Raw genomic sequence first — 24,996 nt, forward strand, 5'->3', positions numbered from 1 at the left:
ACAACCTTCAGAACACTGCCAAAGAGCCCGAAAAACCCAGAACAACCATGAAGAAAAATAGTTGGGCTTTCACTAAAGCATCTTCTTTCCAGTCACTATTTCAGTTTTTGCCAATCCAGCTCTCAGCTTTTCAATTCTTGTTATCCCACTTAACGTAACAGTTTTTAAAGACAAATCCCCACTGACTGACTACATTTCAACAAAACATAAGGTTTTGAACTGCCTAGCAATTTGATGTCAATGGAAATGACTGCCTTAGAACTGATGTCATCACATATGGTTTGTTATGATCTTGAATATTCTGCCAGATGCCCAGCAGAGACAAATGTCGCACATAGGGAAGTGGGAATATTCCAAAGTTGTGACAGAAGATACTGTTTCTGTTATTGCACAATCTTTTGCTTCAACACCCTCCAATCTTCCCACTTGTTTGGCCTGACTCAAAGGGAGAGAGTCAACCACCTCAGGGAGCAGATATTGGTGACAGCTATGACAGCCATTCACCCAGTTATTCTCCTGAGCCTGTAGCCATTTCCCTATCTTGGGCAGAGAGGTTGTTTTCACCTCTGCTGCTCTCAGTTGTGGAAGGGGATGCTATCAGCACTGAATTAAGAATCAACTGCCAGCTGACTCAGTTTCTGTATCTGGAATAGAAACTGTCCTATTTTTCCCATTGTCTCCAGTAACAAAGCATCTTAAATGGGCTAATCCTGTCAAGTAGCCAATAGAATCCCAGAAATTCCTCTCTGGGTGGCTTGAAGATGAGAGGATCCAATTGTCATAAAAAAGCATGAGATGGAAACTGAATGCAACTTCAACACATTTTTGGGTCTAGCAGTAAAAACATTAGGGATCAAAAATATTAGTGTACTTTAAAGAATAAATGCGCTCTGAATCATTAAACACAACAAAACAACCACTAATTGGATGTAGTCCCACTGTGCAGTTGCTACTAAATCACTCTCAATCGTTTCACAGAAGTTTTGAATTTTGGAAAAATACTAGCTCTAAAAAACACTAAGCTACCTTTCTTTCTACAAGGAGAATAAATACAAGTTGTGTGTGGATTTGTCCTACTTCAATGCAGAGTTAAATACCACAACATGTACAATCCCATTCATATTTTTAAGGAGAATTACACACTAGGACTTCAGAATAAATTGTAGCGTTGTCCTGTTCAAACATCCCCAAATTATTTCATACTTAATTACCGCACTATCTGAATCAGTAAGAGGCTACAGCAGGACTGAATCCAAAGGACCAGGAAAATGAGAACAAAGCAGCATGGAATATATCTGGACAATAGTTCAACTATTCTGGCATTTGTACATGAAAAGCATCTCCATCTGCTCCCAACCATTAAGCCAACATAGGTTTTGGTGGTTGCATAATGATACAATGCTATCATTTCCAAAATACCAATAAAAGACAGATCAAAGCCATGTATATTCCTTAATAAAGTTTATTGACTTACAACTATGCTTAGGAAAATACACTCAAGGGTTAATACGCAATTTAGTTTAACACCTTACATTTTGGACAAAGACTTGTGTACAGTTTAGGTAAATAAAAAACCCAGGACATGTGATCTGTTCTGATTTTACATCTATTACAAACGTATAAAAGCTCTTCATGCACTACAGTAGATAGAAAGCATGAAAAAAAATTACCTTTGGTTTAAGTTGAGAAAATAATACAAGTATTGCACTGTAAAAAGCTTCAAACATGGTGCAACCAAACAAAATGTTTCAGTGCCAGCTTACAAAAAGTTCTTTAGCTAGTGTGATTTTCTTTTTAGGGAAGGAAAAAAGTATATATACACATATGTGAAACTTCCTTAAGCTAACTGGATGTAATTAATATCGTATCTCAGCATGTTAGCTATGCAATTGATAAATCTGACTGAACCTGTGTTTGCAACCAATCAACTAATAATATAGCAAAATCAATAATGTCTTGAGAAAACTGACCTGTCAGTTTGTTCTGTAAAAAAGATTTGAAGTTCCAGCCCTTAGGTTAATGAAGCCCCAAATAGCAGCAATATTCAGGCAAGTTGCAAGTTCCTTATTTCCTATTCTTCAGTTACTTGCAGCATTGGATTTCAGTGTTTATCTTTTAAAATACTGATGTTCTCCTTAGCTACACTACCCAACAGGGTACCAACAATGTTGGATACCGCATTATGTGTCAACTGTTGGGATGTCTTTGATAAGCATTGCTGCCAAGAGACGCCCTTTAGCTGGAAAGGTATATCTAAATTTCCTGTGAACCCTCATGGCCAATTTTAAGAAGCTAATTCAAGCAGAAACAAAGTAAATTATCTACATTTGAACCCTAATTTTGCTTATCCATTAAGAACATGTATCCTTACTTTCCATCTTTTACTGGTATACCCTTAACCATTCTGCTTCCTTTATTCTATACAAACAACATAGTAAAAATGTATGGGAATTTCTAATCAATCACAATATCCAATACATCCCAGACCATAACAAGCATGTCATTTGTTCTTTTAGCACATAACCATTTTGTATTCTCATGCTCATACCAAGTGCCCAACACAGGCACTTTCTTCTATAGCCTTTCCAAGTGTGAAATCTTCAGTCCCAATTATTTCCTAGTATCAGTTTTCATGTAATAAAGTTGTCTAATATAATTAGCACTATCTCTTTTCAACAAGTCTGGTTCTAAAATTTTAAGCACAAAAAAAGCATCTCAAGGCCAAAAAGTTCTTATAAGATGGAAGCACCTATTTTAAAAAAAGGGAGATTTAAAAAAACCTTGTCTGTATAGTACTGGAGTTTCCAGCCTCTGTCCAATCTTCTCTCACAACGATGGCAATATATACATCTGACACTAATGTTGTGTCTAATTTGATTTCATATAAACTGGTTAAGAAGACATTTCAACAGTGTTTAATGATTCAACATAAATATAATTGCAACTTGATTCTCAGTTGACAATGATTGTCACAGCGAAGGTTAAGTCTTGAACATAAACTATTCACACTCAAACAACTAATGTTACACAATTTATTTCCACCCTAAAGGGATTACTGTCCCTTAGATCTTTGGCCTCCTATTACCACTCTCCCACCTTACCACCTACAAAAGAATCATCAGCCTCCTCTATTCATTTCTATGTTGAAATGGTACTATCAGCAGAAAGGGAGGGGTCAGGGGAACACTAAAAACAATTCAAACTAATGCAAGCTTAGCGGTCTCCAAGAGAGAGAAAAATAAATATAGTTGCTTTACTAGGTCTGCAGCAGGACATAAAACTATCTTGATAGTCCTCTGGGCTCAATCAGTCAGGATGTCCTCCTGCACAAGCTGCCCAAATGAACTAGAGAACACAGTAATGAAGTCTGTGTTGTAAAATTTCCTTTGACAGTGATGTTTTTTATTTCTGCTGTTATGTTACTGGAAAAAAAAACCCAAACTTGGGAAAACAAAATTATCAAACAGGAATGGGGGTAGCAGAAGGGTAGCTGGTCAATTTTGCTAATCACCTATGAGGTTCTCAATGCTTATATATTTCAAAATGTTCAGCTAAGTCTGAATAGTTAATAAACCAGTTCTAAAGTTACCTATGACTTTTCTCCAGATGTCTACAGATTTACAATTTAAATATCTAATTATATCGATGTCTCTTTATATCAACTATAAGATTGGAGTCATTAATTTAATTAAAATTTGACTGAATAATGAATGAACAGGAATTGCTACGTTTGCCCTAACAAAAGATTTGTCACTTATCAGGATTTTTCTGATGCATATTATTTTAGATGGGATTATTTCAACACAAACATTTATTTCAGGGAAGCAGAGAGATAACATGATCCACCAGGAAGTTCTCTTGCACAGCACCTACCCAAATAAATGCATGGTGTGCAAAATGCAAGGTGTCTAAACAGATTTTGCTTTGATTTTTTCCCATGCAACTATCAGGGAATTTTTAAAATAACATTCCACTTTGTGCTAATTTGGATATTCTGTTCATAAAGATATTCACTAATTTCTTAGAATTTACAGAACCATAATCCATTAGCTGCCAAATTTCCCTAGAAATTACTCACATACAAGGCCCTCTGCAAGGAAAAGAAGGAAAAAGACAAAAAATTCTTGGGTATTTCCTCTTCATTTTAACAGAGTCTGTGGCACCCCAGAACACATGACAATGCAGCAGAAATATTAGCTATAAAAAGATTTGCACAAACCCTAACACAGGAGCTGGGCAAAACCTCCACATAATTCTTAAAAATAACCAAAATTATTTAAATAGGATCTCAGCGAAACAACTTCCATGGGGAAAGCACAAGGTAGCATTTGTTTCAAAATTATATAATTAATGCTACAAAACATCTCTAGTCCATACTTTTAAAAAATCACACATAACCAATACAGAACCAGAAGGTTGTTGTCAAAAGAAATAGAGAACACTAGCCATGGTAAGCAACAAACCTGAAAGTATCAAGGAAGGAAACCCTTTAACAAAACCAAACATGCATATATAAACTGTATTATACAACACAAATACTAAGCTCCTAAAGGCTTACTGCATAGGTAAAAATAAAAACAATTATGTGCAATATTTTTCTTCTCTTAAAGCACAAAAGGAAATAATAACCTTATCTTGAAGTACTTACTACTTACCAAGTAATAGATTCACCAATTAACAGTTGGAAAGAACTTCAATAATTTGGCTTGTGATCATAATTGTGGAACCTGACATGTACATGCAAACTGAAAATATGATCATATGATTATGTTTACTGCTAGACAACCTTAACATTTTCCCAAAGTGCTCTTTCTGCAAAATAAACTGGTGTATTTTTGTAGTTCAGCTAATGAGTTAAGCACCCATCATGTCAACCAGATAAACAAGAATGAAGACAGCAATATCAGAGCAGTTATCGTTCCCATTTTAAAGATTCCATTTATATAACACTTTTATCAACAAACACAGATGGCCTGTGTACTTGATACATTCCAGATAGATATTAATGTGGAATGAGCCTCAGGGCATCACTCCTTAAGGCTCAGACCTTCCCTTTCAAGGAGAAAGTCAGAAGTGAGTAAGGTTGTCATATGTTTATTAAACACTCTGTCCCACAGACCACACATTCTGCTTCCAGAAGAGCCCTGTCCACATACAGGTGTGTACTCCAAGGAGCAAAAACAGTGCAGACAGAGCCAGTCAAAGGCCTTTCCCAATTACCAGGAAAGACCCATGTGACCAGCCCTTTTGATGTAATACATATATCACAATGGCATATAATTAGACCACTGTCAAGGAGTCCCACACTGTGGCAAGTATGCAGAAGAAATTGGACCAAATAAGAGGGTCTATAATGAGGTGATCAGGAAGACATCATGTTCAAAGAAGGCCTGATTAAGAGGAAGAAGGGAGGAGCACAATATGCCTCAAACCCATAAGCTGAAATGGCTTCATGGAATGTAATCAGTGGACAGATCTAGACTGTGTACTTAACAGTCAACTGGTAACAATCCTGCTCAGGCCCTACATTTTTAAAAAGTCTGCAACTATATGGGAGTTCTGTTATTCCATTCATTTTTACAGAGCTTATGCAGGAGACACTCTCAGGGACTTAAGTCCAAAGCTACTTTTCCTAAATAAATTGTGTATAGTTCCGCTGCAAGGCAACAGCAATACTGAAGTAATTCCAGGGCTATATCCCAGGGATTTAAGAAATTTAGCAAGCCACAGCATTACATACCCTACTAACCCTCTCTAATCAGAGATACAAATAATTAATTCAACATTTCTTCAAAGGTCAGGAAAAAACCAACAACTTAAAAGTATAAGCAAACTGAGCTTAAGCCAAGATTCTACAAGAACTGTACCTAAGCTCTAAAAGATCTTATGGAGGCAGAAGTAATATATAAACCACCATTTAGTTAAACTTGCCCCTTCGTTGCCTTCTCAAGATAATATACATTTACCAAATGACGGTTCAGGTGCTTACTGTATTCACCTTCTTTTTTAAATGAACGATCACAAAATATACACACATAGTTCTCTTTTGTAGCCTTGGTTTCTGTCGTTTCTTGGGATGGTTTCTGACCTGTTTTTTCTTGTGCCGTCCGAGCACCATTTAACCCAGAATCATCACTGCCTTCTGATATGTTGTCACTTATATCACTGCCATCATGACTATGGATGCCCTCATCCTCTTCGATTTCCTGACTTTCATTCACTACTGTGCTCTTGGGTGATGCTGAAGTCAGGTCTCCTTTGGGGCTTTGCTCGTGTTTTTCTGGCAATTCTGATGGTAGAGCTCCTATTGGGTCTATAGCCTGCAATTCTTTTGTAGAGCTGCCATCTTCTGCATGGGGTTTAGTCACAGTTTCCATCTCATATACTTGCGTCTCTTGTATGACATCTGGATTAGACACCATTTCTGTTTCACAAGTTTGTGTTACCTCAATATTTTGTGCCAACTTTGGTAGAGTGTCTTTTAGCACAGCTCTCTCTTCTTCCATGTTTGCATCTGAACCCATAGAGGTGACACCATTCGCAACTGCCAGCTCTATTCCAATTTCATTCTGAGGCACAGTTCTTGTAATCTCTACTTCCATGGGCATTTCTTGGTCTTCTACCTCTATGTTTTTTCCTACATGCTGTGCAGGCAGCAGCTTTCCATCAGGCATGTTCTCCTCAAGGATAAACTGCTTCTCTCCATCATCTGAAGAAACAGGCTGCTTCTCATTGTGAGGATCATCAGATGTCTTAGTTTCCTCCTTCTGTAAAAGAGTTGGTGCTTTAAGGATTGGATCCTCACTTGTCATTTCTTCACAATCCGGCTTTTTGTTATTCTTACTAGGCTTACTCTTTAGATACTTCTTTTTTTTGTTTTTCTTAAGGCTAGAATTTTGCTTTTTGGTGACCTCCAACTTACTTTCATCTTTCTGAGAGCCCTGACATTTGAGAGACTTTTTCTCTGACTTCTTTTTCTTTTTTGCTATTAAGTCAGTGTCTGTTACAAAATCTTCTGTCAAAGGAATGGTATCTGCTTTTCTTTTTGCTTTCTTTATTTTAACAGTTTTCTCAGTCATTTTCTCAATTTTCACACTTGCTTCCTTGCTTTCAGAACCACTCTTGCGACTTCGTGTTGTCACCTGGCCTGCACCAACACCACTGGTTTGTTTCTTTTCTTTTGATGTGTTGTCCTTTTTCTCTTCTTTTACATCTCTCTCACTTTTCTTTTCACTCAACTCCTTCATTTGTTCTTGTTCCATTTTGTTATTATCATCACTAATGTTTTCCGAAGTGTTAACTTCACTTTTTTTGGTCCGTAGCCTTACTTTTGAGACATCCATGGTGATGTCACAACAATCGGGATGTCTGGATTTGATGTGATACTGCAAGTTACACTTCTTAGATGCAGCGTACTCACAGACTGGGCAAAGAAACTGCCGTGGGCTGACATGGAGCTCAACATGCTTTTTGAAGTTGCTTCGGTCAGCAGTTTTGTAGTCACAGTGTGGGCAGGTCAGCGGTTTTGGACCATCGTGAACCTGTCTTGCATGTCGAGTCACTTCATGCTGGTTTGATGCCACATAGCTGCACTGTTCACATTTAAACGGCTTCTCGCCTGAATCAAAGAAGGGGGGAAATTACATAAATTTGTTGCACAGCTACAGATTTCTACAGCTCTTCATGCTTTTTTTATTTCTTGAACATAAAAATCAATTGATTTCACACATAGCACAGTCACGAATACAACAAAATACATAAAATAAGGAAAGAAAAATATACATGCAAGCCACAACTAAACCACATATTCCATCTATGAAAAATACATACCAGGAGAGATCACTCTACAGTAATATTAGCATTTGGAATCCAAACCAAACTGGTCCATTGAAGGCAGTGTAGAAAAATGGAAATTACAGATGAATATTTGTCTTATACATATATTATACCACAGCCACATACCCCAGAATTTATTATGTTTATAAAGTTAAAATGTTTTTGCAATGCTTAACCCCCAAACACCACACCCAGCAATCGCATATAACCTAGTTCCAGAAGACAAACACAAAGTGTTGAAGATATCGATGGTTCTAGCTTTATTAAGCTCAGGACACTAAAGGTGAGTGCATATTAGCAATAAAAGCATGTGTCAATCACATTAATCCTTACTGCAGCAACTCAACTTCAATTGTATTCTGAAATAAACTAAACATGCACTACCTGGAAAATATTTTTGAGATTAAAATTAATTTATTTTGCTAAATTTGTTGTGCCTGCACATTTCTCTGCATCATATTTTGCTGACTTCCCATCCTTGCCTAAATCCAAGACTGTTAATGTCAAAATGCCTTAGCATTTATCTCAATGGCACTTCAATACAAGCAACTGCAACATGTGTATTTCCCCAGAAGGGTCTCTCCTCTCTTCTTCTCTGAACTGATCTTTCACCCAAATCGGTGAAGCCAGTTGAGATGAGGACCAATTAAATTGAATCCAAAAGACTACACTCTGTACAGTGTGGTGTAGCAGACTCAAGAGACATGGATCTGAATCCCCACTGAACCTACAAAAACTTGCTGGGGGGATGCAACTGGTAGAACATTCTTGAAATATCCCACTTACCTTGAAAGCCCCCATTAGTCAGTTCTGACTTGATGGTGCATGACATGACATAACACATCTGGAGCAAAATCCCTTCTAACAAGTTGTGTTGTCTAAGACTCTAGCAGATAACCAAACAGCAAAGGATGCAGAGGCCAACAAAGAAGCAAGGTACAGTGGTGCCTCGCTTAACGATGTTAATTGGTTCCCAAAAAAACATCGCTAGGGGAAAACATCGTTAAGCGAAACACCATTTCCCATAGGAATGCATTGAAAACCGGTTAAATCGTTCCAATGGGAACGGATTGCCGTCCTTAAGCGAAAATCCCATAGGAAACATAACTAAGTGAAACAATGTTTCCCCCAAGGGAAAGCCATTCAAAAGCATTGAAGCCGGCTTCAGTGCTTTGGAATGGCTTTCCAATGTCTGTTTTTGCTCATTTAAGTGTCTTAAAATGTTTGAAACCTGTTTTAAATGCTTGGATTCGGTAGTGCACCTTGTGAAACATGTGCAAACTTAATTTGGCTCTGTTCTGAGTCTTTGTTAATTTTTGGTGATTTTTTGTTTTTCCCCTTTAAATCCATTGAACTGTCCGTTCAATGGATTTAAATGGGGAAAACAAAAAATCACCAAAAATTAACAAAGACTCAGAACAAAACCAAATTAAGTTTGCACACGTTTCACAAGGTGCACTACCAAATCCAAGCATTTAAAACAGGTTTCAAACATTTTAAGACACTTTTAAATGAGCAAAAACGGACATCGTTAAGTGAAATTCCCCTATAGAGAACATCGTTAAACGATGGGGAAATTTCCTCAAAGAAACCCATCGCAAAGCGAATACATCGTTAAACGAAGCAATCGCTAAGCAAGGACCACTGTACTAGATTAAAGAGGACGTTATACTAAAATAGTATACTAAAATGTCTTAATGCCAACTATCTTTACAACTATTTTTTAATACGCCACTGTTTTATGGGGTTATGCTTTCCTACTGACATATAACTCTGCAATCTGAATTTTTAAACATATTAAAATAACCTATGGAAGATAAACTGCTTTAAGATAGGAATTTATTTTTATTTTTTTAAAGGAAAGAAAGGGAAAATTAGGTCTAACTCACAAGGTTTAAAAATCTTGCTGCAGCAGCTTCTAAAAATTATGATTTAACAAGACAAAATAAACACAAAATGTAAATCTTGTTTAAGCCTGTGACTTTAAAAAAAAGTAAGATCTGAGGAAACACTCTCCTATCACCCAAAGCAAGTTGAGTTTATATAATAAAAGTATCCTTAATTTTCATTTGGCTAAGTGTCATTAAAAAACCCTCAAGATTACTTAAAGTCAGGTTACTTCCTAGTAATGCTAGCTGAAGTGTGACCACCGCTAAATTACTATTATGTAATGGAGATTAGCAGCACAAAGCACAAAGCCAGCCAAAATTTTTCTCTTGGTCCACATAATGCTATATTATCACCACTTCAAAACATGTTATTTCAGGTATCAAATAAGTTGGCCTACACATGTGGCCTGCTCACACCTACATTGGCCAATTAGGCATGTTAAAAAATATAGCAACTATCTGGCTCAACACAGCTCCTTTGAATTCCATTTTTACCAACCTGAATGAGTACGCATATGCCTTGTTAAGTGAGTCTTCTGAGAACTTGAGTAGGGGCACATGGAACAGCGATAGGGACGTTCTCCTATAAAACAGATAAGAACAATGAATTAACTACAAAATATGTCATATTAAAACATTTAAGATGCTCATAAAATGTTGTGCTGCCTGTGAATACACAAATCTGAGAAAGGTAATTTTGGGATAAAAGTGTTAGTAAATGTTTCTCATTAGAACTGAACATGGACTAAGAATCTTGATGAAACCTTCCTTTCTCAATCACTCCAATCTATCTGGCAAATACTTCAAATATAAATTATTCTTTGAAAAGCTTGCATTATTCTCCTAAAAACTATCTGTCTTGCTCTTTATATATAGACATTTCTGGATATATATAATTGACATCAGAGAGCTTTTTAAGAGGTCTTTGGAGCCAGCTTTAATCATGCTTAGAGTAAATTCACTGAAATCAATCCAACTTTTTTTTAATGTTAAAAATATATCATGCAGCAGGGTGACTCAATCTGAATGTTAATAGAACAAGAACAATCATGAGTTTTTTAACAGCTTGCATTTCTTTAAAGTACATATTTAAAGCGAGGCATGCCAATTATACTTGTAAATTTTACAACTATGTGAACCAAGTCAGTATTATCTCCATACTGCAGATTAAGATAGTAAGGGTCTGTTGCTAAAAAACAGTGTCTTGCCTAAGGCCACTTAGTCAATTCATAACTGAGGCAAAATTTTATTTGGGAACTTCCTGCCTCATATTTTTATGACAAATCCAGTCACCAGAACCACAGACCTCAGGCTTTCTGGCAAAGATAATCATAAGCCTTCCACATGCTTTGATTTCTGATGCAATCCAAAGATAAGAAACAGCATTTCTCCTACTTCCAACATTTTCCACACTGCAACATGATAGATGTCTAGTGCCTCCTCCAGCATTTTAAGATCGGATTTTCTCTCATGCATACAGGAAATCTGAGGACAGTAACCAAAGGAATCTACCATATTTCACTAGCTAAGGTGAAATAGCAGCTGCCTCCTTGCCAGGCAAGCCTCTCTAAAACAAGAGTATGTCTACTTATTTGTCATTACTTGAAGATAGCAACCATTTTCTGAAGGATATGTCAAATCCTCCTCCCTGCACCACTTTTCGTACTTCAGAGCCATACTGTGGCCAGACAACCTCACTTTGGGACTGAAGTGGTGGTGTTGAACCATGTGCTATTCGTAGGACAATCTCCAGATACCAGATGTCCTAGGAACTGGAAAGAGAATGCATGGAAAGAACAAACTGAAATAACTATTAAATCAAGCAATTGTTTGTGAACCTCTAGTGACTCTGCTTCATTGTTGTTGATGTTGTTATGTGATGGCAAGTTGTCTTTGACTTATGGCAACCCTATTAATGATCTCCAGAATGTCCTGTCCTCAACAGCCTTGCTCAGCTATTGTTAACCCATGGCTGCAGCTTCCTTTGGGGAGTCAACCCATCTCACATTTGGTCTTCCTCTTTTCCTACTTGGCAGCCATGCAGGGAGATTTCTCCTCCCTCCACCTGCCTGGAGTGGCCAGCCGAGCGGGAAGAGAGCAACGCTTCAAGTGTGATTAGAAAGACAAGCGGGATCAGCGCCACAGCAGCTGCATGGGGATATCCGTGTATGAATACCCCCATCTCTAAAGCAAAGTCATATCTACCTAGCTAAATCCAAATTCTCTTTACATAGTAAGGCATTAATACAGCACACTTAGCAGAAAATAAAATACTCTGTGTGCTTCAATATTCAATGTAGGTTGCTTAAAATGCACAGCAAAATCGATACTAAAAATTAAAATTAAGAGTCCTTTCTACCTCAGAAACCATCAGTTTGGAAAATGGAAGGATTAGAAAAAGGTTTTTTTTAAATGTGCATTTCCTGCTTAAAAGGATATACAAGTGATAGCCAAATGAAATACAATTTTGAAGCAATTTAAACTGATGGCAATTAAATGCAACACAGCCAGTTTTCTTCAACCAAATAGCTTCCTTTAAGATCTTCCTTTGCGGATCAATCACTATACCATTCGTTGTCTTGCTACCCTTCTTCCTACTAGTGATCAAGAGAATTGCTTCTAATGTCACTCAACATATACAGTATCTCTCAACATAGTGTCTACCTCCCTGCAAAAAAAAAAAAAAGCTTCCCACCAGTTACTTTAATTTGCTAACATCTATTTTTGACACAGGGCCAAACTACAGTCAATAATCAGGAGTGTAAATATGACAGTCATATAATCTCACTCTTCTGTCTGAGAAACTGGACTTGATCCATGAAAACTCACATTAAAATATACCAGTTAGTCTTTAAGATGCCACAATATTATTGTCTCTTGTTGCTGTCTTCTATGCTTGCACAGACTAACACAGGTAGTCCTGTGATAATTACACAGGTTGTCCCTGCATGCAGCATTTTGCTCCTGCATCCCAAGGCAGGTAATGTGGTACTCCTGATCCAAATCATAAACTTAGTGATGCTGATAAGGGCCACTGGCCTCCCAATGTGATTCTAAGTAACGCCTGCAACATAGCAGAATATCCCTATTCAATGTGAGTTTTGCTATCATGTGAATTAGAGGTATGCAACCCCAATCTGAATGACAAAAGATTCAGGCAAAGAGGCTTAATGTCACATAGTTTTAATCACAGTATTCAATTAACATATTACGGCACAGAAAAGTATATTTACTCTTTCAAATGATCAGTCTTCAATCACTTGAAAGTCTCTCACTTCTGTTGAAGTCTGATCCGCAACATCTGAAGGTATATCAACTATTTTTTTCACTCAGTAGCTGAATCAGCACAAGGAAAGACCACACTAATACAACAAATATCACTCAGCTGCTTATCACAAACTTAACCTTCTAACCAGCATTTTATTTGTATGTAGGAGAAAAAAATGAATCTTTTATATGCACACTCTTAAGGTAAGCACAATATACTCTCAAATTTACAGCAGCTCCACTGTTTAATTCAAAATACAAAGCTGCAAAAACAATCAGGCACTGTTCCCAGTTTTCTACATGCAACTACCTGCCCTAGCAAGTATCTCTGGGGAATGGGGAAGCTCTACACTAGTTTGGAACACAGAACTATCCACCTGAACATCAGCATAGAACCACCAATATTTGGACTTGGTTCCAATGCTGATGGAAACATCAGCTGTAGCAGTGATTCTTAAATCTATGTATATTGATTTGTAAAATTTAATAAGCAAAATACAGATAAGGTTACAACCTACATTTTAAAAGATTCAATGACACTACGGATGAATACGAGCACATGTAAGAAAACAAACTTGAGGTCTGTAGTTGCCAAGGAAGTTGACTAAGAGATTAGGCAATAGATTTCATAACAAAAACAGGTTTCAATCATTTTTGAAGGTTTGATCATTTGGCAAGTTGTTGGTGCTGTTGTTGTCATGTGCCATCAATCAGCTTCCAACCTATGGTAATTCTGAGTCAATGATCATTAACAACACTTCTCCATCCTGAAAAGTAAATGCTGTGGTTTCCTTTGTTGAGTCAACCCACTTCATATTAGATCTTCCTCTTGCCTTCCACATTCCTTAGCAGCATTATCTTTCCCAGTGAGTCTCATCTTCGAGACATGTCCAAAGTACAATACCTCTAATTTAGCCACACTACTACATAGTTCAAAATCAAGTTTGATTTATCTTTGTTATGTACCATCAAGTCACCTCCCGACTTATAGCAACCCTATGAATAAACAATCTCCAGAATGTCCTGTCCTCAACTGCTTTGCTCTGTAAATTCAAGTCAGTGGCTTTCTTTAGGAGTCATCTATATCATATTTGGTCTTCCTATTTTCCTGATGCCTTCCACCTTCCCAGTATTACTGTCTTTTCCAGAGAATCTTTCCTTCCCATGATGTGACCAAAGCAGAATAGCCTCAGTTTCAACATTTTTGCCTCCAGAGATAGTTCAGGCTTGATTTGATCTGGGACCCACTTGTTTGCCTTTCTGGCAGTCCAGGGTATCTGCAAAGCTCTCCTCCAGAATCATATGATTTAATCTAGAATACTCTTATTTGTCTTTCCCATGGTTCATGGTACCCATAAAGCTCCCATCCAACAATACATTTCAAATGAATCATTTTTTCTTTGTTGGCTTTCTTCATTGCCCACCTTTCACATATAGTGGGCACATTTTAAAATTTGTTATTTTTTTATCCATCTATATTTCCTTTTCACCAACTGCAGGTGATGCCGTCCTGTCCCTCCAGCACTGCCTGGGGGCCATACAGCAGTGGATGCAGGAGAACGGGCTAAGGCTGAACCCGGACAAGACAGAAGTTCTGAGGGTGGGTGGCCCTGTGGATGGTGGCTTGGGAAACTCCCTCATGTTTGGGGGGGGGGTGGCCCTGGCCGCGAAGAGTAGGGTCCGCAGCCTGGGGGTACACCTGGACCCAATGCTCACCATGGAAACGCAGGTGGCATTGGTAGTCCGCACCGCCTTTTTCCACCTTTGGCAGATTGCCCGGCTGCGACCTTACCTAGACATGGGGCGCTCACTACCTTAGTACTTGTGCTCGTAATTTCTAGATTAGACTACTGTAACGCGCTCTACGTGGGGCTTCCTTTGAAGCTGATGCGGAAACTTCAAGTGGTGCAGAGTGCGGCGGCCAGACTCCTTACTGGAGTGAGAAAATACCAACATATCTCTCCTACTCTGGCCATGCTGCACTGGCTGCCCATCCGTTTCCACATTGACTTCAAAGTGTTAATGCTTACATATAAAGCCCTAAATGGTTTAGGACCTCGATACTTGGCGGAACGCTTACTCCCAACTAGTTCTACCCATGTCACCCGCGCGAGGCAAGAGGTGAGGCTGAGGAGCCTGACGCTGAGGGAGGCCCGGAAAGAAAGAACTAGAAACCGGGCTTTCTCGGCGGTGGCTCCTCGTCTCTGGAATAACCTACCTCCGGAGATTCGCGCTGCACCCTCGCTGGGTACTTTTAAGAACCAACTAAAAACATGGATGTATAGGCAGGCCTTCCCTTCCAGTTAATTCCTGTCCTCTTTCCTTTTTTTTTCTCTTTATTTGATTTATTTTTATTTTTCCCATCTTATAGAATCATTTAATTAATTAATTGTTATAAATTTTTTAGAACTTGTTATCCTTATGTTGTAAGCCGCCTAGAGTGGTCGAAATGACTAGATAGGCGGGGTATAAATACAATAAATAAATACAATAAATAAATAAATAAATGTGTGTTTTTAAAACATGGATTTTTTATATCATACACTGCATATTGTAAAGGCCTACAGCCATAAACAATAAAATTTTGACTGACTGTACATTACAACTGATAGTACATATGTACATTACAACTGATAGTACCACAGTATGAATGATCTTCGCCTTGGTCTTCAGCAACACATTCTTATTCCTAAGGAGTTTTCCTAGTTCCTTCATAGATGACCTTCCAAATCTTATGGTTTCTTGGCTGCAATCTCCAAGAAATTAGTGTCCAGGGAGAACGGGATTGATGATTGAATAAAGCTATAGAATGTAACTTTAACTATTTTAATTTCTTCATTGTTGCCTTTAAAGCTATGTAACTCTTCTGCAATAATGATTTTGTATTCTCAGTGTTCTACTGTAATCCTGCTTTTCTACTTTCTTCTATTTCCACTGGTAGTAATTTCATTACATTACTGTTTTCTGCCAATAATATGGTACTATCTGTATACCTTAACTTTTATAAGTTTCTTCCACCAACTTTCACCCTTCCTTCATCTGAATCCAGTCAAGCTTTTTGTATTATTTGTTCTGTAGACAACTGAGCAAATAAGGAAATACTGTAAAAGACATCACTGCCTGATGCTTTTGCTACCACTCTGTTTTGTCCTATTCTGTTTTAACAGTAACCTCTTGTACAGAATAGATTATGGATCACAAAAAGTAAACTTTCATTTCTTTCCAAGTTATCCATAGCTTTTCACAACACACACAACTAAAAGCTTTACTGTCATCTATTAAAGCACAAACTTATGTTCTTCTGAAATTCCTTGACAAGCTACAGTATTCAACATGTATCTGCAATATGATCTCTAGTGACTATTCCTTTTCTGAATCCATCTGAAATATGTGGGGTTTTTTATTCCATATACAGCATGGGTCTGTGATGTAAAATCTTGAGGATCACTTTGCTTGAACAGGAAATTAATGTATTCATCCTATAGTTTCTGCAGTATTCGGCATCTGCTTTCTTTGGAATTAGAATAATATTTTCAGTGAGTGGGCCATTTCCCCCCCATATTTGTTGAAATATGTTTGTAAGTACTTTGACAGATTCAACCTCTGTAACTTGAAGAAACTCTATTGCTATTCCACTAACCTGGTGATTTATTTCTTCTAATTGCTTTCAGACTAGCTGGGGATTTCAGATTGCTTGTTCTACATCAAAGGATTCTGTTTCAAAGGAACCTGTCATTCTTGCATCTCTTTAGTTTATCATGGTCAGATAATATATTGGCTTGTTGATTTTTCGGCACTGCTAATCTAGATTAAAATTTTCATTTGATTTCTTCTACCTTCCTTTTTCTCTTGTTATTTTGTCATTGTTGTTCTGCTCTGTTTCTTTGTAATGATTACAATAGTTCTCTTTGTCTCTTCATTCAAGTTGCTAGCAATTTGCTTTCAGAATTCAGACAATTTTCTGTCACCTTTTACTTTTGCTTCTTCTCTATAAGATTTTTAAGAAATTCATCAGTCATCTATCAAGGCTTTAATTTCCTTTTGACTATAAGAGTAGTCTCTTTGCATTATTTGTGGATAATATATCTAGTTTCAATCCATAGTTGTTCTTGCTCACATTTGGGAAGTGCAAAGGAATAAATGAACTTACCTAATGCTGTCCCCTTTTACTCAGATAAATTCCGATCACATTTTAAGACTACACAAGTTTCAAGCATCACATCTATTTTTGGTATTTTCTGATAATTCAGTGAGGGAGGCTGTTTAGTGCTTGTTTTAATAATTTTATCCTAAATGTTTTGTAAGGGATTCACACAAACAACAAGAGAAAACAGCTGAGCAGAGAAAAACAAACTGGCTGACTCTGTGCAAACGATTTTATCTAAAGCACAGACCATCATTGTTCATTTAGCTAAGCTAATTTTCAGTATACGTATAGACATGTATTTGAATGATGACATTTAGAAAGTTTAATTACCCATACTACAACAAAATTCCACTATATTTTCTAATGTGAATTAATGTTAAAGCACAACATTTAAAAGTATGAATCAGCAGAACCTTCATATATTTTATAGTGCTTGTATTGTTACCGTTCCCATTAGATCAAGCACAGTTCACAGTATTTTCAGTTCACAGAATGTACCAATCTAAATTGTTAGGTCAAATTGATACAGCAGGTGGTGTTTCTTTTAGAAATTTCTTTTGAAATAATAGGCAATTCAATTTTTATATGAACACTTATTTCAATTATGAAAATATATGTACAGTATAAGACAATAATAGCTTTCTGCATCAACCCAAATGTTTCATACACTGGTCAGCTGGATACCTCTACAAGTTCCTAAACAAAGCATTATGGTAACAGCCAACCCCTGTCATGTGGTCCCTAATGCCTAATACTCTGACTGCCTTTGTGAAGAAAATTCAATTTAACATCTGCCAAAGCAATTGTTCAAAAGTTGATCTGATTCTCTTTAAAAACCACTGTTGTCAAGATATCTGAATGAGATATTCTCAACAAATTTTTTTTCTGGAGAACCTCTATAAAAATCAACCATTTCCCCCCACAATAGTGATTTTCCAACTGATCTTTAAGATCTTAATGCTAATCAACATATTTTGAAACACATGTGTAAACATATTTTGAAACACATGTGTAAACACCCTAAGTAAAGACACTGACAGACATGAACTCATGGAGGAGTTGACAAGCAGCTGTCCAGCACTATGATACTCCATGTAGTAACTAACAAAAATGTATCTTCCAAGTTCTGTTCCTAATGAGTGTTACACAAATCAGTAAACATGAGTAAAACCAACACAATGTTCTTTATATACGCAAGCAGTTTTCCCCCATTCATTAATAAAAACAGATTTAATAGCAAAAACAGAATTATTTTTAGAATGAATTTTTTGTCCTGTAGGATATTAATATACTAGTAGAGTAAGAGAAATCCGCAGTACAGGTGTGGACTAGACTTTGCAAATGATACCAACTCATGTAACAGCATAAAAAACAATACACTGGTGATATATGTAATGAAAAGCAGCACATACAAGCATGCAGCCAATCATTTACTGCCAACCTTAAGACACAAGTCACAGTCCTTACCTGTATGAGTTCGAATATGTTGCACATAGTTATTCTTCCGGTCTGAGAAATAGGAGCACTGTGAACATGTGTACACTTTCCGTGGAAAATGGTTTCTCAGGTGCTTCTTCCAATGGTACTCACTTACTGTTGTGTATGTGCAGATGGTGCATTTGTAGACTCTCTCATTTTCTCCCGCTTTATTATGGTGTTTCAAGTGAGCAAGATAGTGATCGTACCTGTTAGTGTTGTAGCCACAACGATCACATCTAATGGGCCCCTTGGAGAAATCAACCTCATCTGTAGTGTTTGAGTCAGTTTCTTTAACTTGTCCATGCTTCTCAGCTTTTTCTTCTACAATGAATCTCTTGGCACTGTGTACCCGAATATGATGGACAAACTCCTGCTCCGATTCTGCCTCATACTGACATGGCTTACAACGAAACGGCTTGTTCTTCAAGCTTTTACCTTTGTCATCCACACCCTCTGGAGCTCCTGGCACTTCTATCGAGAAACCCTTGTCTTGATTAAAAGCATGAGAACTCAAAGACTCTGTCAATCCTGCAGTCTCACCATTATCAACTTCAGAAGATCCAAGGACTCTCAGATCTATATCTTCCAGGCCTTCATGGTCATTCTCCACAACTTGTGTATCATCTACTCCTTCTCCATCACTGTCTGAAAAGTTGGTGTTGCCCACAGTTGTCAGTTCAGCCATTTGCCTATCTTCACCAACCATGTAATCACAACAGTTGCCATTAACTTCTCCTGTTAGAGCCACATTTGCCAACATAATAAGCTGAGGAGCTGCCAGCTCAGCTTTGGAAAGTTCAGGAAAGTCATACATGTCGTTTGACAAGGCCATGCTCAGATTAGTATTGCCAGGAAACAGGCTGCTGCCACCAGTCTGTCCCAGGACTTGCATTGCCATACTAACAGTTCTGTTAAAGAAAAGGAACACAAGTTTGTTTAGAAGTTGCACTCCTGCGAAAAAGCCATTCTATAATCAGCAAAACCAGGAATACATCATAGAACAATGGCATTATGTTTTAAGACAGACCGACTGCATTTCTGCATGGGGCTATGCCTAGATTTGTTTCAACTGTTGTTTACTGAAAGCATGCCATGGGTGATTTTACAAATAAGCACCATAATCATGGCCAATTCTTGATTTGTTCTCTGTCCACCCATTCTGCCATTATTCAAACTATGTTCTAAAAAAACAAGCAGCAATATAGGACTGCTCTACCTATATGTTTATTGGTGTATTGATGTTCTGTTTATTGTAGGGTGTCTTTCTCTCAGTGGGAATGCTGCGCAAGGAGATGGCAGCGTTTCATGGGAGTTGGTTTTGGTGTGTTTCTAAAGAGCATAAATATGGTTAATCATCTGAAGAACAGATAGCTTCCAGGAAGAAAAGGAAAAATGGGAAAAAATAGAATACTTGAGAAGCAGAAGTTTGCAGCTGTTTTTTTCCTCATTTCTGTGCAGTGTCAAAGAGGACTGGGTAGGCAAAGAAACTAATCACAAATATGGCAGGATCCTGGGCTTAAACATAATGCCAAACAAGTTAATGTAAGTCAGGGTTGGTAATCCAACTTCAAACCATGATTTTACAAAGGACTTTGCTGCTAAAAATTAAACTACAATAAGCCTGCAATGGATGTTCAAATAAATACAATTAAGCTAAACAAATCAAGGCTTAGCATTATGTTTCAACCAGGGCGTTCTGATCAACTATATAGCCAGGCCTTTAAATCACACCCTTCAGCTGTCTGAAAACTTACTGCGACCCTCCCACCCATTTAAGTACATCATTGTGAGCAAGCATGCACTCCTGTAGTACAGTCATAACCTTATTTTATGAAATATGGATTTGTTTGAACAAGCAATTGCAAGATTTAATTTCTGGAATAAAAACCCAGGAAAATTATTTAATATTTTTTTAAATATACATTACTAGTATTTTATATTTGCAAATATTTTTATTACAATTGTTTATATGTCACTTGGAATTCGCCTTCTTTTCATAAAAATAAACTGAGGGAGGGAACCATTCTGCAAACCTTAAAGTAGACAGCTAATGTAAGGCTTTGTTGTGTGAGTTTTCAATCACTTCACAGACAACAAATAAATCAGGTTTTAATTTTGCGTTTTCTAGGGCAAGGAAAGAAATCTAAAGGGAGGGAATCTACAAGAACACAAGTTTATTAAGTCAACACAAAGGTTGGCCACTCTGCCTTATCTTCTATGTACACGACGCTACTGCTCCTCTGCTTAAGAATAACACAAATTTCAGCACCAAGTACTGAGAAGGTGCAACTAAGACTAACCATTCTTCTGCATATCACTGCCTTCTAAGCCATAGCACCAATCATTTGCTAAGCTGTAATGTGCATGTTCCACCACAGAAAAGTCCTCAGCAAAGAGCTAGGTCCTATACAGAAGGGTTTCTTACTACAACAAGCAGAAATAAGTTTTGGAGAAATGAACAGAAAAAGCAAGAGTCATGACTAGTTAAGGGTCACAATGCAGGACTTAAATATTCAGGTGTGGGTACAAATGGAAAACTAACAAGGGATGCCCCAGTGAATATATGCTGCCAGTATGAAGACAGTACCTCTATGTATTATCTACTTGTACATACATTTAATGGAAATAAGCCTCCAATCCCAACAAGACAATGAACTTCAAATCAGAAATAAACAAATTCAGACTCTAGTCCTGGCATCACAATTATTAATGCAAATTAAAGCTGCCATTTCATGGGCATGCACTTATTTCTTTGAAAAGAACCTTGTACCACTAGCTATTCATAGCAAAGCTGATTAAAGTGCACCAAAAGCTACCTAGTAACTCTGTGTTAAACCAAGTTGAACATATATCCATGAGAGCTGAAATCAAGAGCGAGAATTTTTGTCATTCTCTATAGAGTAATGCAAGTATCAGAACCAAGGGTCCACATAAAAACACAGCACAATGCCACCAACAGGATCAGCCAGACTCCTTTAGGAAACTCACAACCAGTGCCTGAAGGGAACAGCTGAGTCTGACCTACATTTGAACAGCTACTGCATAATGGCTATGTGTAGTGAGCTATCCACAACATTTTAGGACAGGACTAGCCCTTATTTCCTGTTACTTAAAAGTGTAACTACTACAAAAACCTTTCCAGAAGACAGATTTCCTAAAAATGTGTGCCCATGGAAAAGTAACACCTATTCTGTGTAACTGCATTAATCTTGCACAATCAAAATTAAGCACACTAAAGATCATTAAGCCATGATACCACACAAACAGGTATACAGTACTTTAATTCAAAGTATGTTCATCCAAACCAAATGCACCCCCACCATGCAGAGATTTGCAGAAAAACTGGGTGATTATCCATGAGACACACTATTGTGTGGTGACAAGGGATTTATTTTAAAATCTTTCTTAAAATCTCATAAGTTTATCTGTAAAGCAACAGAAAAAGAATCTAAAGAAATGCACACATTCTGTTGGGAAGAGTGAATTGGAAATGCGCAAACTAGCTACCAGGGAGAGGAGTCCTACAACCCTGGTCTCCTTCAGGCCTAAAGGCAAGCAGGCTCTATGATTCCCATACAAAACAGAGCTCACTATAAAACAAAAATAGATCTTCAATTCCAGACATCTTCAAATATCAGAGAAAGTGTGTGGGGTTTTTTTTTAAGTCAAGGCAACAACAAACTTTGGAGCTGTTTATCTGGAAGCATGTTTATCTGGAAGTTAAATATAACCAAACATTTTACTCCCAAGTAAATATGCATCGGAATTTCAAGTTTAAGACCACAGATATTGGCTAGAAAGTTCACAATTTAAAAAGAAAGAAAGAAAGAAACCTTGCTAAATTAACGTGTGCCATGAGCTCAACCACTATCGGCTGCTGCTGTTGCTGCATTCCAGAAATAGGCATTCGGCCATTTTCTCAAATACCAAGTAGAAGCACAAAGCAGCTCTTTGCAAAACTCTTGCCTGCAGCACAAACACAAACTCACCGAAGTCGATGTTTTCTCCTGCTCAAGGTCCCCACTCGGCTTTTTTATTGTTCTTCCACCCCACTCCCCGAAGTTATCGGGGCCCCCCGCAAACTTTTCCTGATGGAGCTCTCCCAAAAAAAAAAAGCGAGGACGAAGAATTCCCTAACTTTCTTTTCCCCCAGACAACCCCCTCTCCTCCTCCGCCCCCCCCCACAAAAAAAGCGGCAGGGAGGTCGGCGCGAGACTTTTCCTCTCCCTTTTTTTCCCCCTCCTGGGACCAACTCCCAAAAGCCTAGAAAGGAGGAGGAGGCGGGGAAGGGAGTTGAGGAGAGGAAGAAGAGAAAGAAAGAGAGAGAGGAGGGTTTACCTGTGGCTTCTGCAAGGCTCTTCTTCTTCTCCCCGCCCGCCCTCCACCCCCCACAAATCCCCACACAGACGCTTTCCTCCCCCCCCCCCTCAACGCCTCGTTCCCAGCCCTAGCTCTTCCTCAACTGCTCCCTTCCGGCCTTGAAGCATGGAAGGCGCGGGGGGGGGGGTGAAGGAAGGAGAGAGAAAGAGTTGGCGAAGTCTGCTCGGCTCCTCGCCTCCAAATGGGGGAGCCTTGAAGTCTCCGTTTTCCCCCTTCCAAGGAAAACTGGGCGGCGGAGAGGACGAGTCCAGGCCCCACTCTCCACCCCGACCGACTTGCAAGGCGGCGGCAGGGGGAGGGGGTTTGCTGTGGGGGAGCCGCCGCCGAAACCTCGCTTCGCCTCAGCCCCGTCTCTATAACCCACACACTCGCCACCCGGAAAAAACCCAAGGCCGACCTCCCTCTCCGCCCCCACGCAACCCCCGCCAAAATAGATACATACACACCCACCCACCCCCATCAACTCCCCACCAAACTCACGGCGACGGGGCCCCCAAAAGCGGGGAGGGCAAGAAATCGCTGTCCAGCTCCAACCCGGGCGGGCGGGCCGGCTAAGCGAAGCGAGCGAGCTGGCGGCCTCCTCCTCCTCCTCAGCAACTCTCAGCCCCGGAGTCGGCGAGGAAGGCGGGCGGCTCCTCCCGACGAAACTTCCTGCCTCCCACAGGGAACTAACGGCCCGTCGGTGGAAGAGGAGGCGGCGGCAGGGGTGGGGGGGGACGGATGGCGGATCTCCCCAGCAAAAAAAGGAATACTTTTTTTTTTTTACTCCTCCTCCTCTTCCTCGGGGGCGCCTCCAGGGGCTTCCTTCCTGAGAGGCCCCGTAGCCACCCAACCAGCCAGCCAGCCAGCCAGCCAGTCACCCACCCCTCCCCGCCGGCCGCGCCTCGCCTCGCCTGCTTGCTTCCCCCACCCCCTCTCTCCACCCCCTCTGCCGCCGCCGCCGTCCCATGCGCAGCAGCAGCAGCACCAGAGCAGCACCGCCACCACCAGCAGTAGAGCGGCGGCAGCAGCAGCAACCGCCTCCAGATCAGCCCTGGACAGCGCCACAAGCGCGCTCCCGCTTCCCCCCGCACTCCCCCCCCCCAGCCCCAGGATCTCCACGACGACAGCAGCGGGCCGTCGGCGAGAGTCAAGCTCGCGACCCGCCCCGTCCCGTCCCTCGCCCCGCGGCTCACCCCGCCCGCCTTCTCCCCGGCTCAAGGCGAGGAAAGGAGGCCAGAGGCAGCGCCCGGGCGACGGAGACGAAACTTCTCCCGAGGGCCCCCGGCCGAGCGAGGCGAATCGGCGGCGGCGGCGGCGGCGGCGGCGGCGCGCATTCCACCACACACTCACCACGCGCGTGGCGGCAACGCCTGCCTCCGCGAGGCGAGGGAGGGGGTCGCCCCGCCCTTCCCCGTCCCAGCCAATTCAAGGACGGCGTTGCCCCGCCCCGCCCTCTTTTCATGGCTGCCCCTCACAGTGCCGCCGCCCCCGCCCCCCCCTTTCTTCATAAACTTGTGCCTCGTCAGGGTAACGAGCGGGCCTGTAGTTTGTAACTCGCCGCCCCGAGTGTTTAAAACCACGGCCCGCCATGTCTGGCAAGGCCTGCCGAACATTTACTAGAACCTCGATCCCCTTTCCGCCCATCCAACCCCGTATCTGGATTTATTTATTTATTTATTTGCAGTCCCTGCCAAAGAACAACAACAACCAAAAAAAAAATCCCCTGTTGGGGAGGGGGCGCTCGACCTGGTGACAAAGTCATGTGGTGTTGAAGGAGATCGGTCCTCAGCTACCTCTTCACAAAAAACAAAAACGCACAACTCACCTCTCACAAGGGAGCCTCTTGCTTCCTCAAGAGGCTCCCTCGAAGTTTTTGGGGTTCCCTTGCCAAGCTCCCTGGAGCCTTGGGTTAGAGGTCTGGGATTCATTCTCCAGATTTTAGCCTTTGGCTGTGAGACTCGTTTGGGGCTTCATTCTCATTCGGATTTTGAAGTGCTGAACTCGTACGCTTTCCCC

The 24,996-nt window shown here is 39.9% G+C and overlaps 1 protein-coding gene across 5 annotated transcripts; it reads right to left on the reverse strand.

Annotated features, from left to right (window-relative positions):
* Window positions 1-1,444: 1,444 nt before the first annotated feature.
* REST (RE1 silencing transcription factor) lies at window positions 1,445-24,376 on the reverse strand. Of its 5 annotated transcripts, none has more exons than XM_078384786.1 (4): window positions 24,331-24,376; window positions 18,607-19,526; window positions 10,225-10,308; window positions 1,445-7,618 (listed from the first exon to the last, which is right to left on the reverse strand). In XM_078384786.1, exons 2-4 carry the CDS (start codon window positions 19,514-19,516, stop codon window positions 5,922-5,924), a joined length of 2,691 nt encoding a protein of 896 aa, XP_078240912.1. In that variant the 5' UTR covers window positions 19,517-19,526; window positions 24,331-24,376; the 3' UTR covers window positions 1,445-5,921. The 5 variants fall into 5 exon arrangements, with proteins under 5 accessions (XP_078240912.1, XP_020670588.2, XP_020670590.2 ...); XM_020814929.3 differs by lacking the exon at window positions 24,331-24,376 and adding an exon at window positions 24,174-24,301; XM_020814931.3 differs by lacking the exon at window positions 24,331-24,376 and adding an exon at window positions 23,479-23,792.
* Between the last annotated feature and the right edge of the window lie 620 nt (window positions 24,377-24,996).

Source organism: Pogona vitticeps, chromosome 2 (genome assembly GCF_051106095.1).
Source record: "Pogona vitticeps strain Pit_001003342236 chromosome 2, PviZW2.1, whole genome shotgun sequence".
Classification (NCBI taxonomy): domain Eukaryota; kingdom Metazoa; phylum Chordata; class Lepidosauria; order Squamata; family Agamidae; genus Pogona; species Pogona vitticeps.

Excerpts from the sequence above, each read along its gene's own strand:
- REST (XM_078384786.1), bottom strand. The coding sequence starts at position 19,516 with ATGGCAATGCAAGTCCTGGGACAGACTGGTGGCAGCAGCCTGTTTCCT. Across the intron at positions 10,309-18,606 it reads ACATATTCGAACTCATACAG|GAGAACGTCCCTATCGCTGT; the intron begins GTAAGGACTGTG and ends TCTGTTTTATAG. Across the intron at positions 7,619-10,224 it reads GCATATGCGTACTCATTCAG|GCGAGAAGCCGTTTAAATGT; the intron begins GTTGGTAAAAAT and ends TCTTTGATTCAG.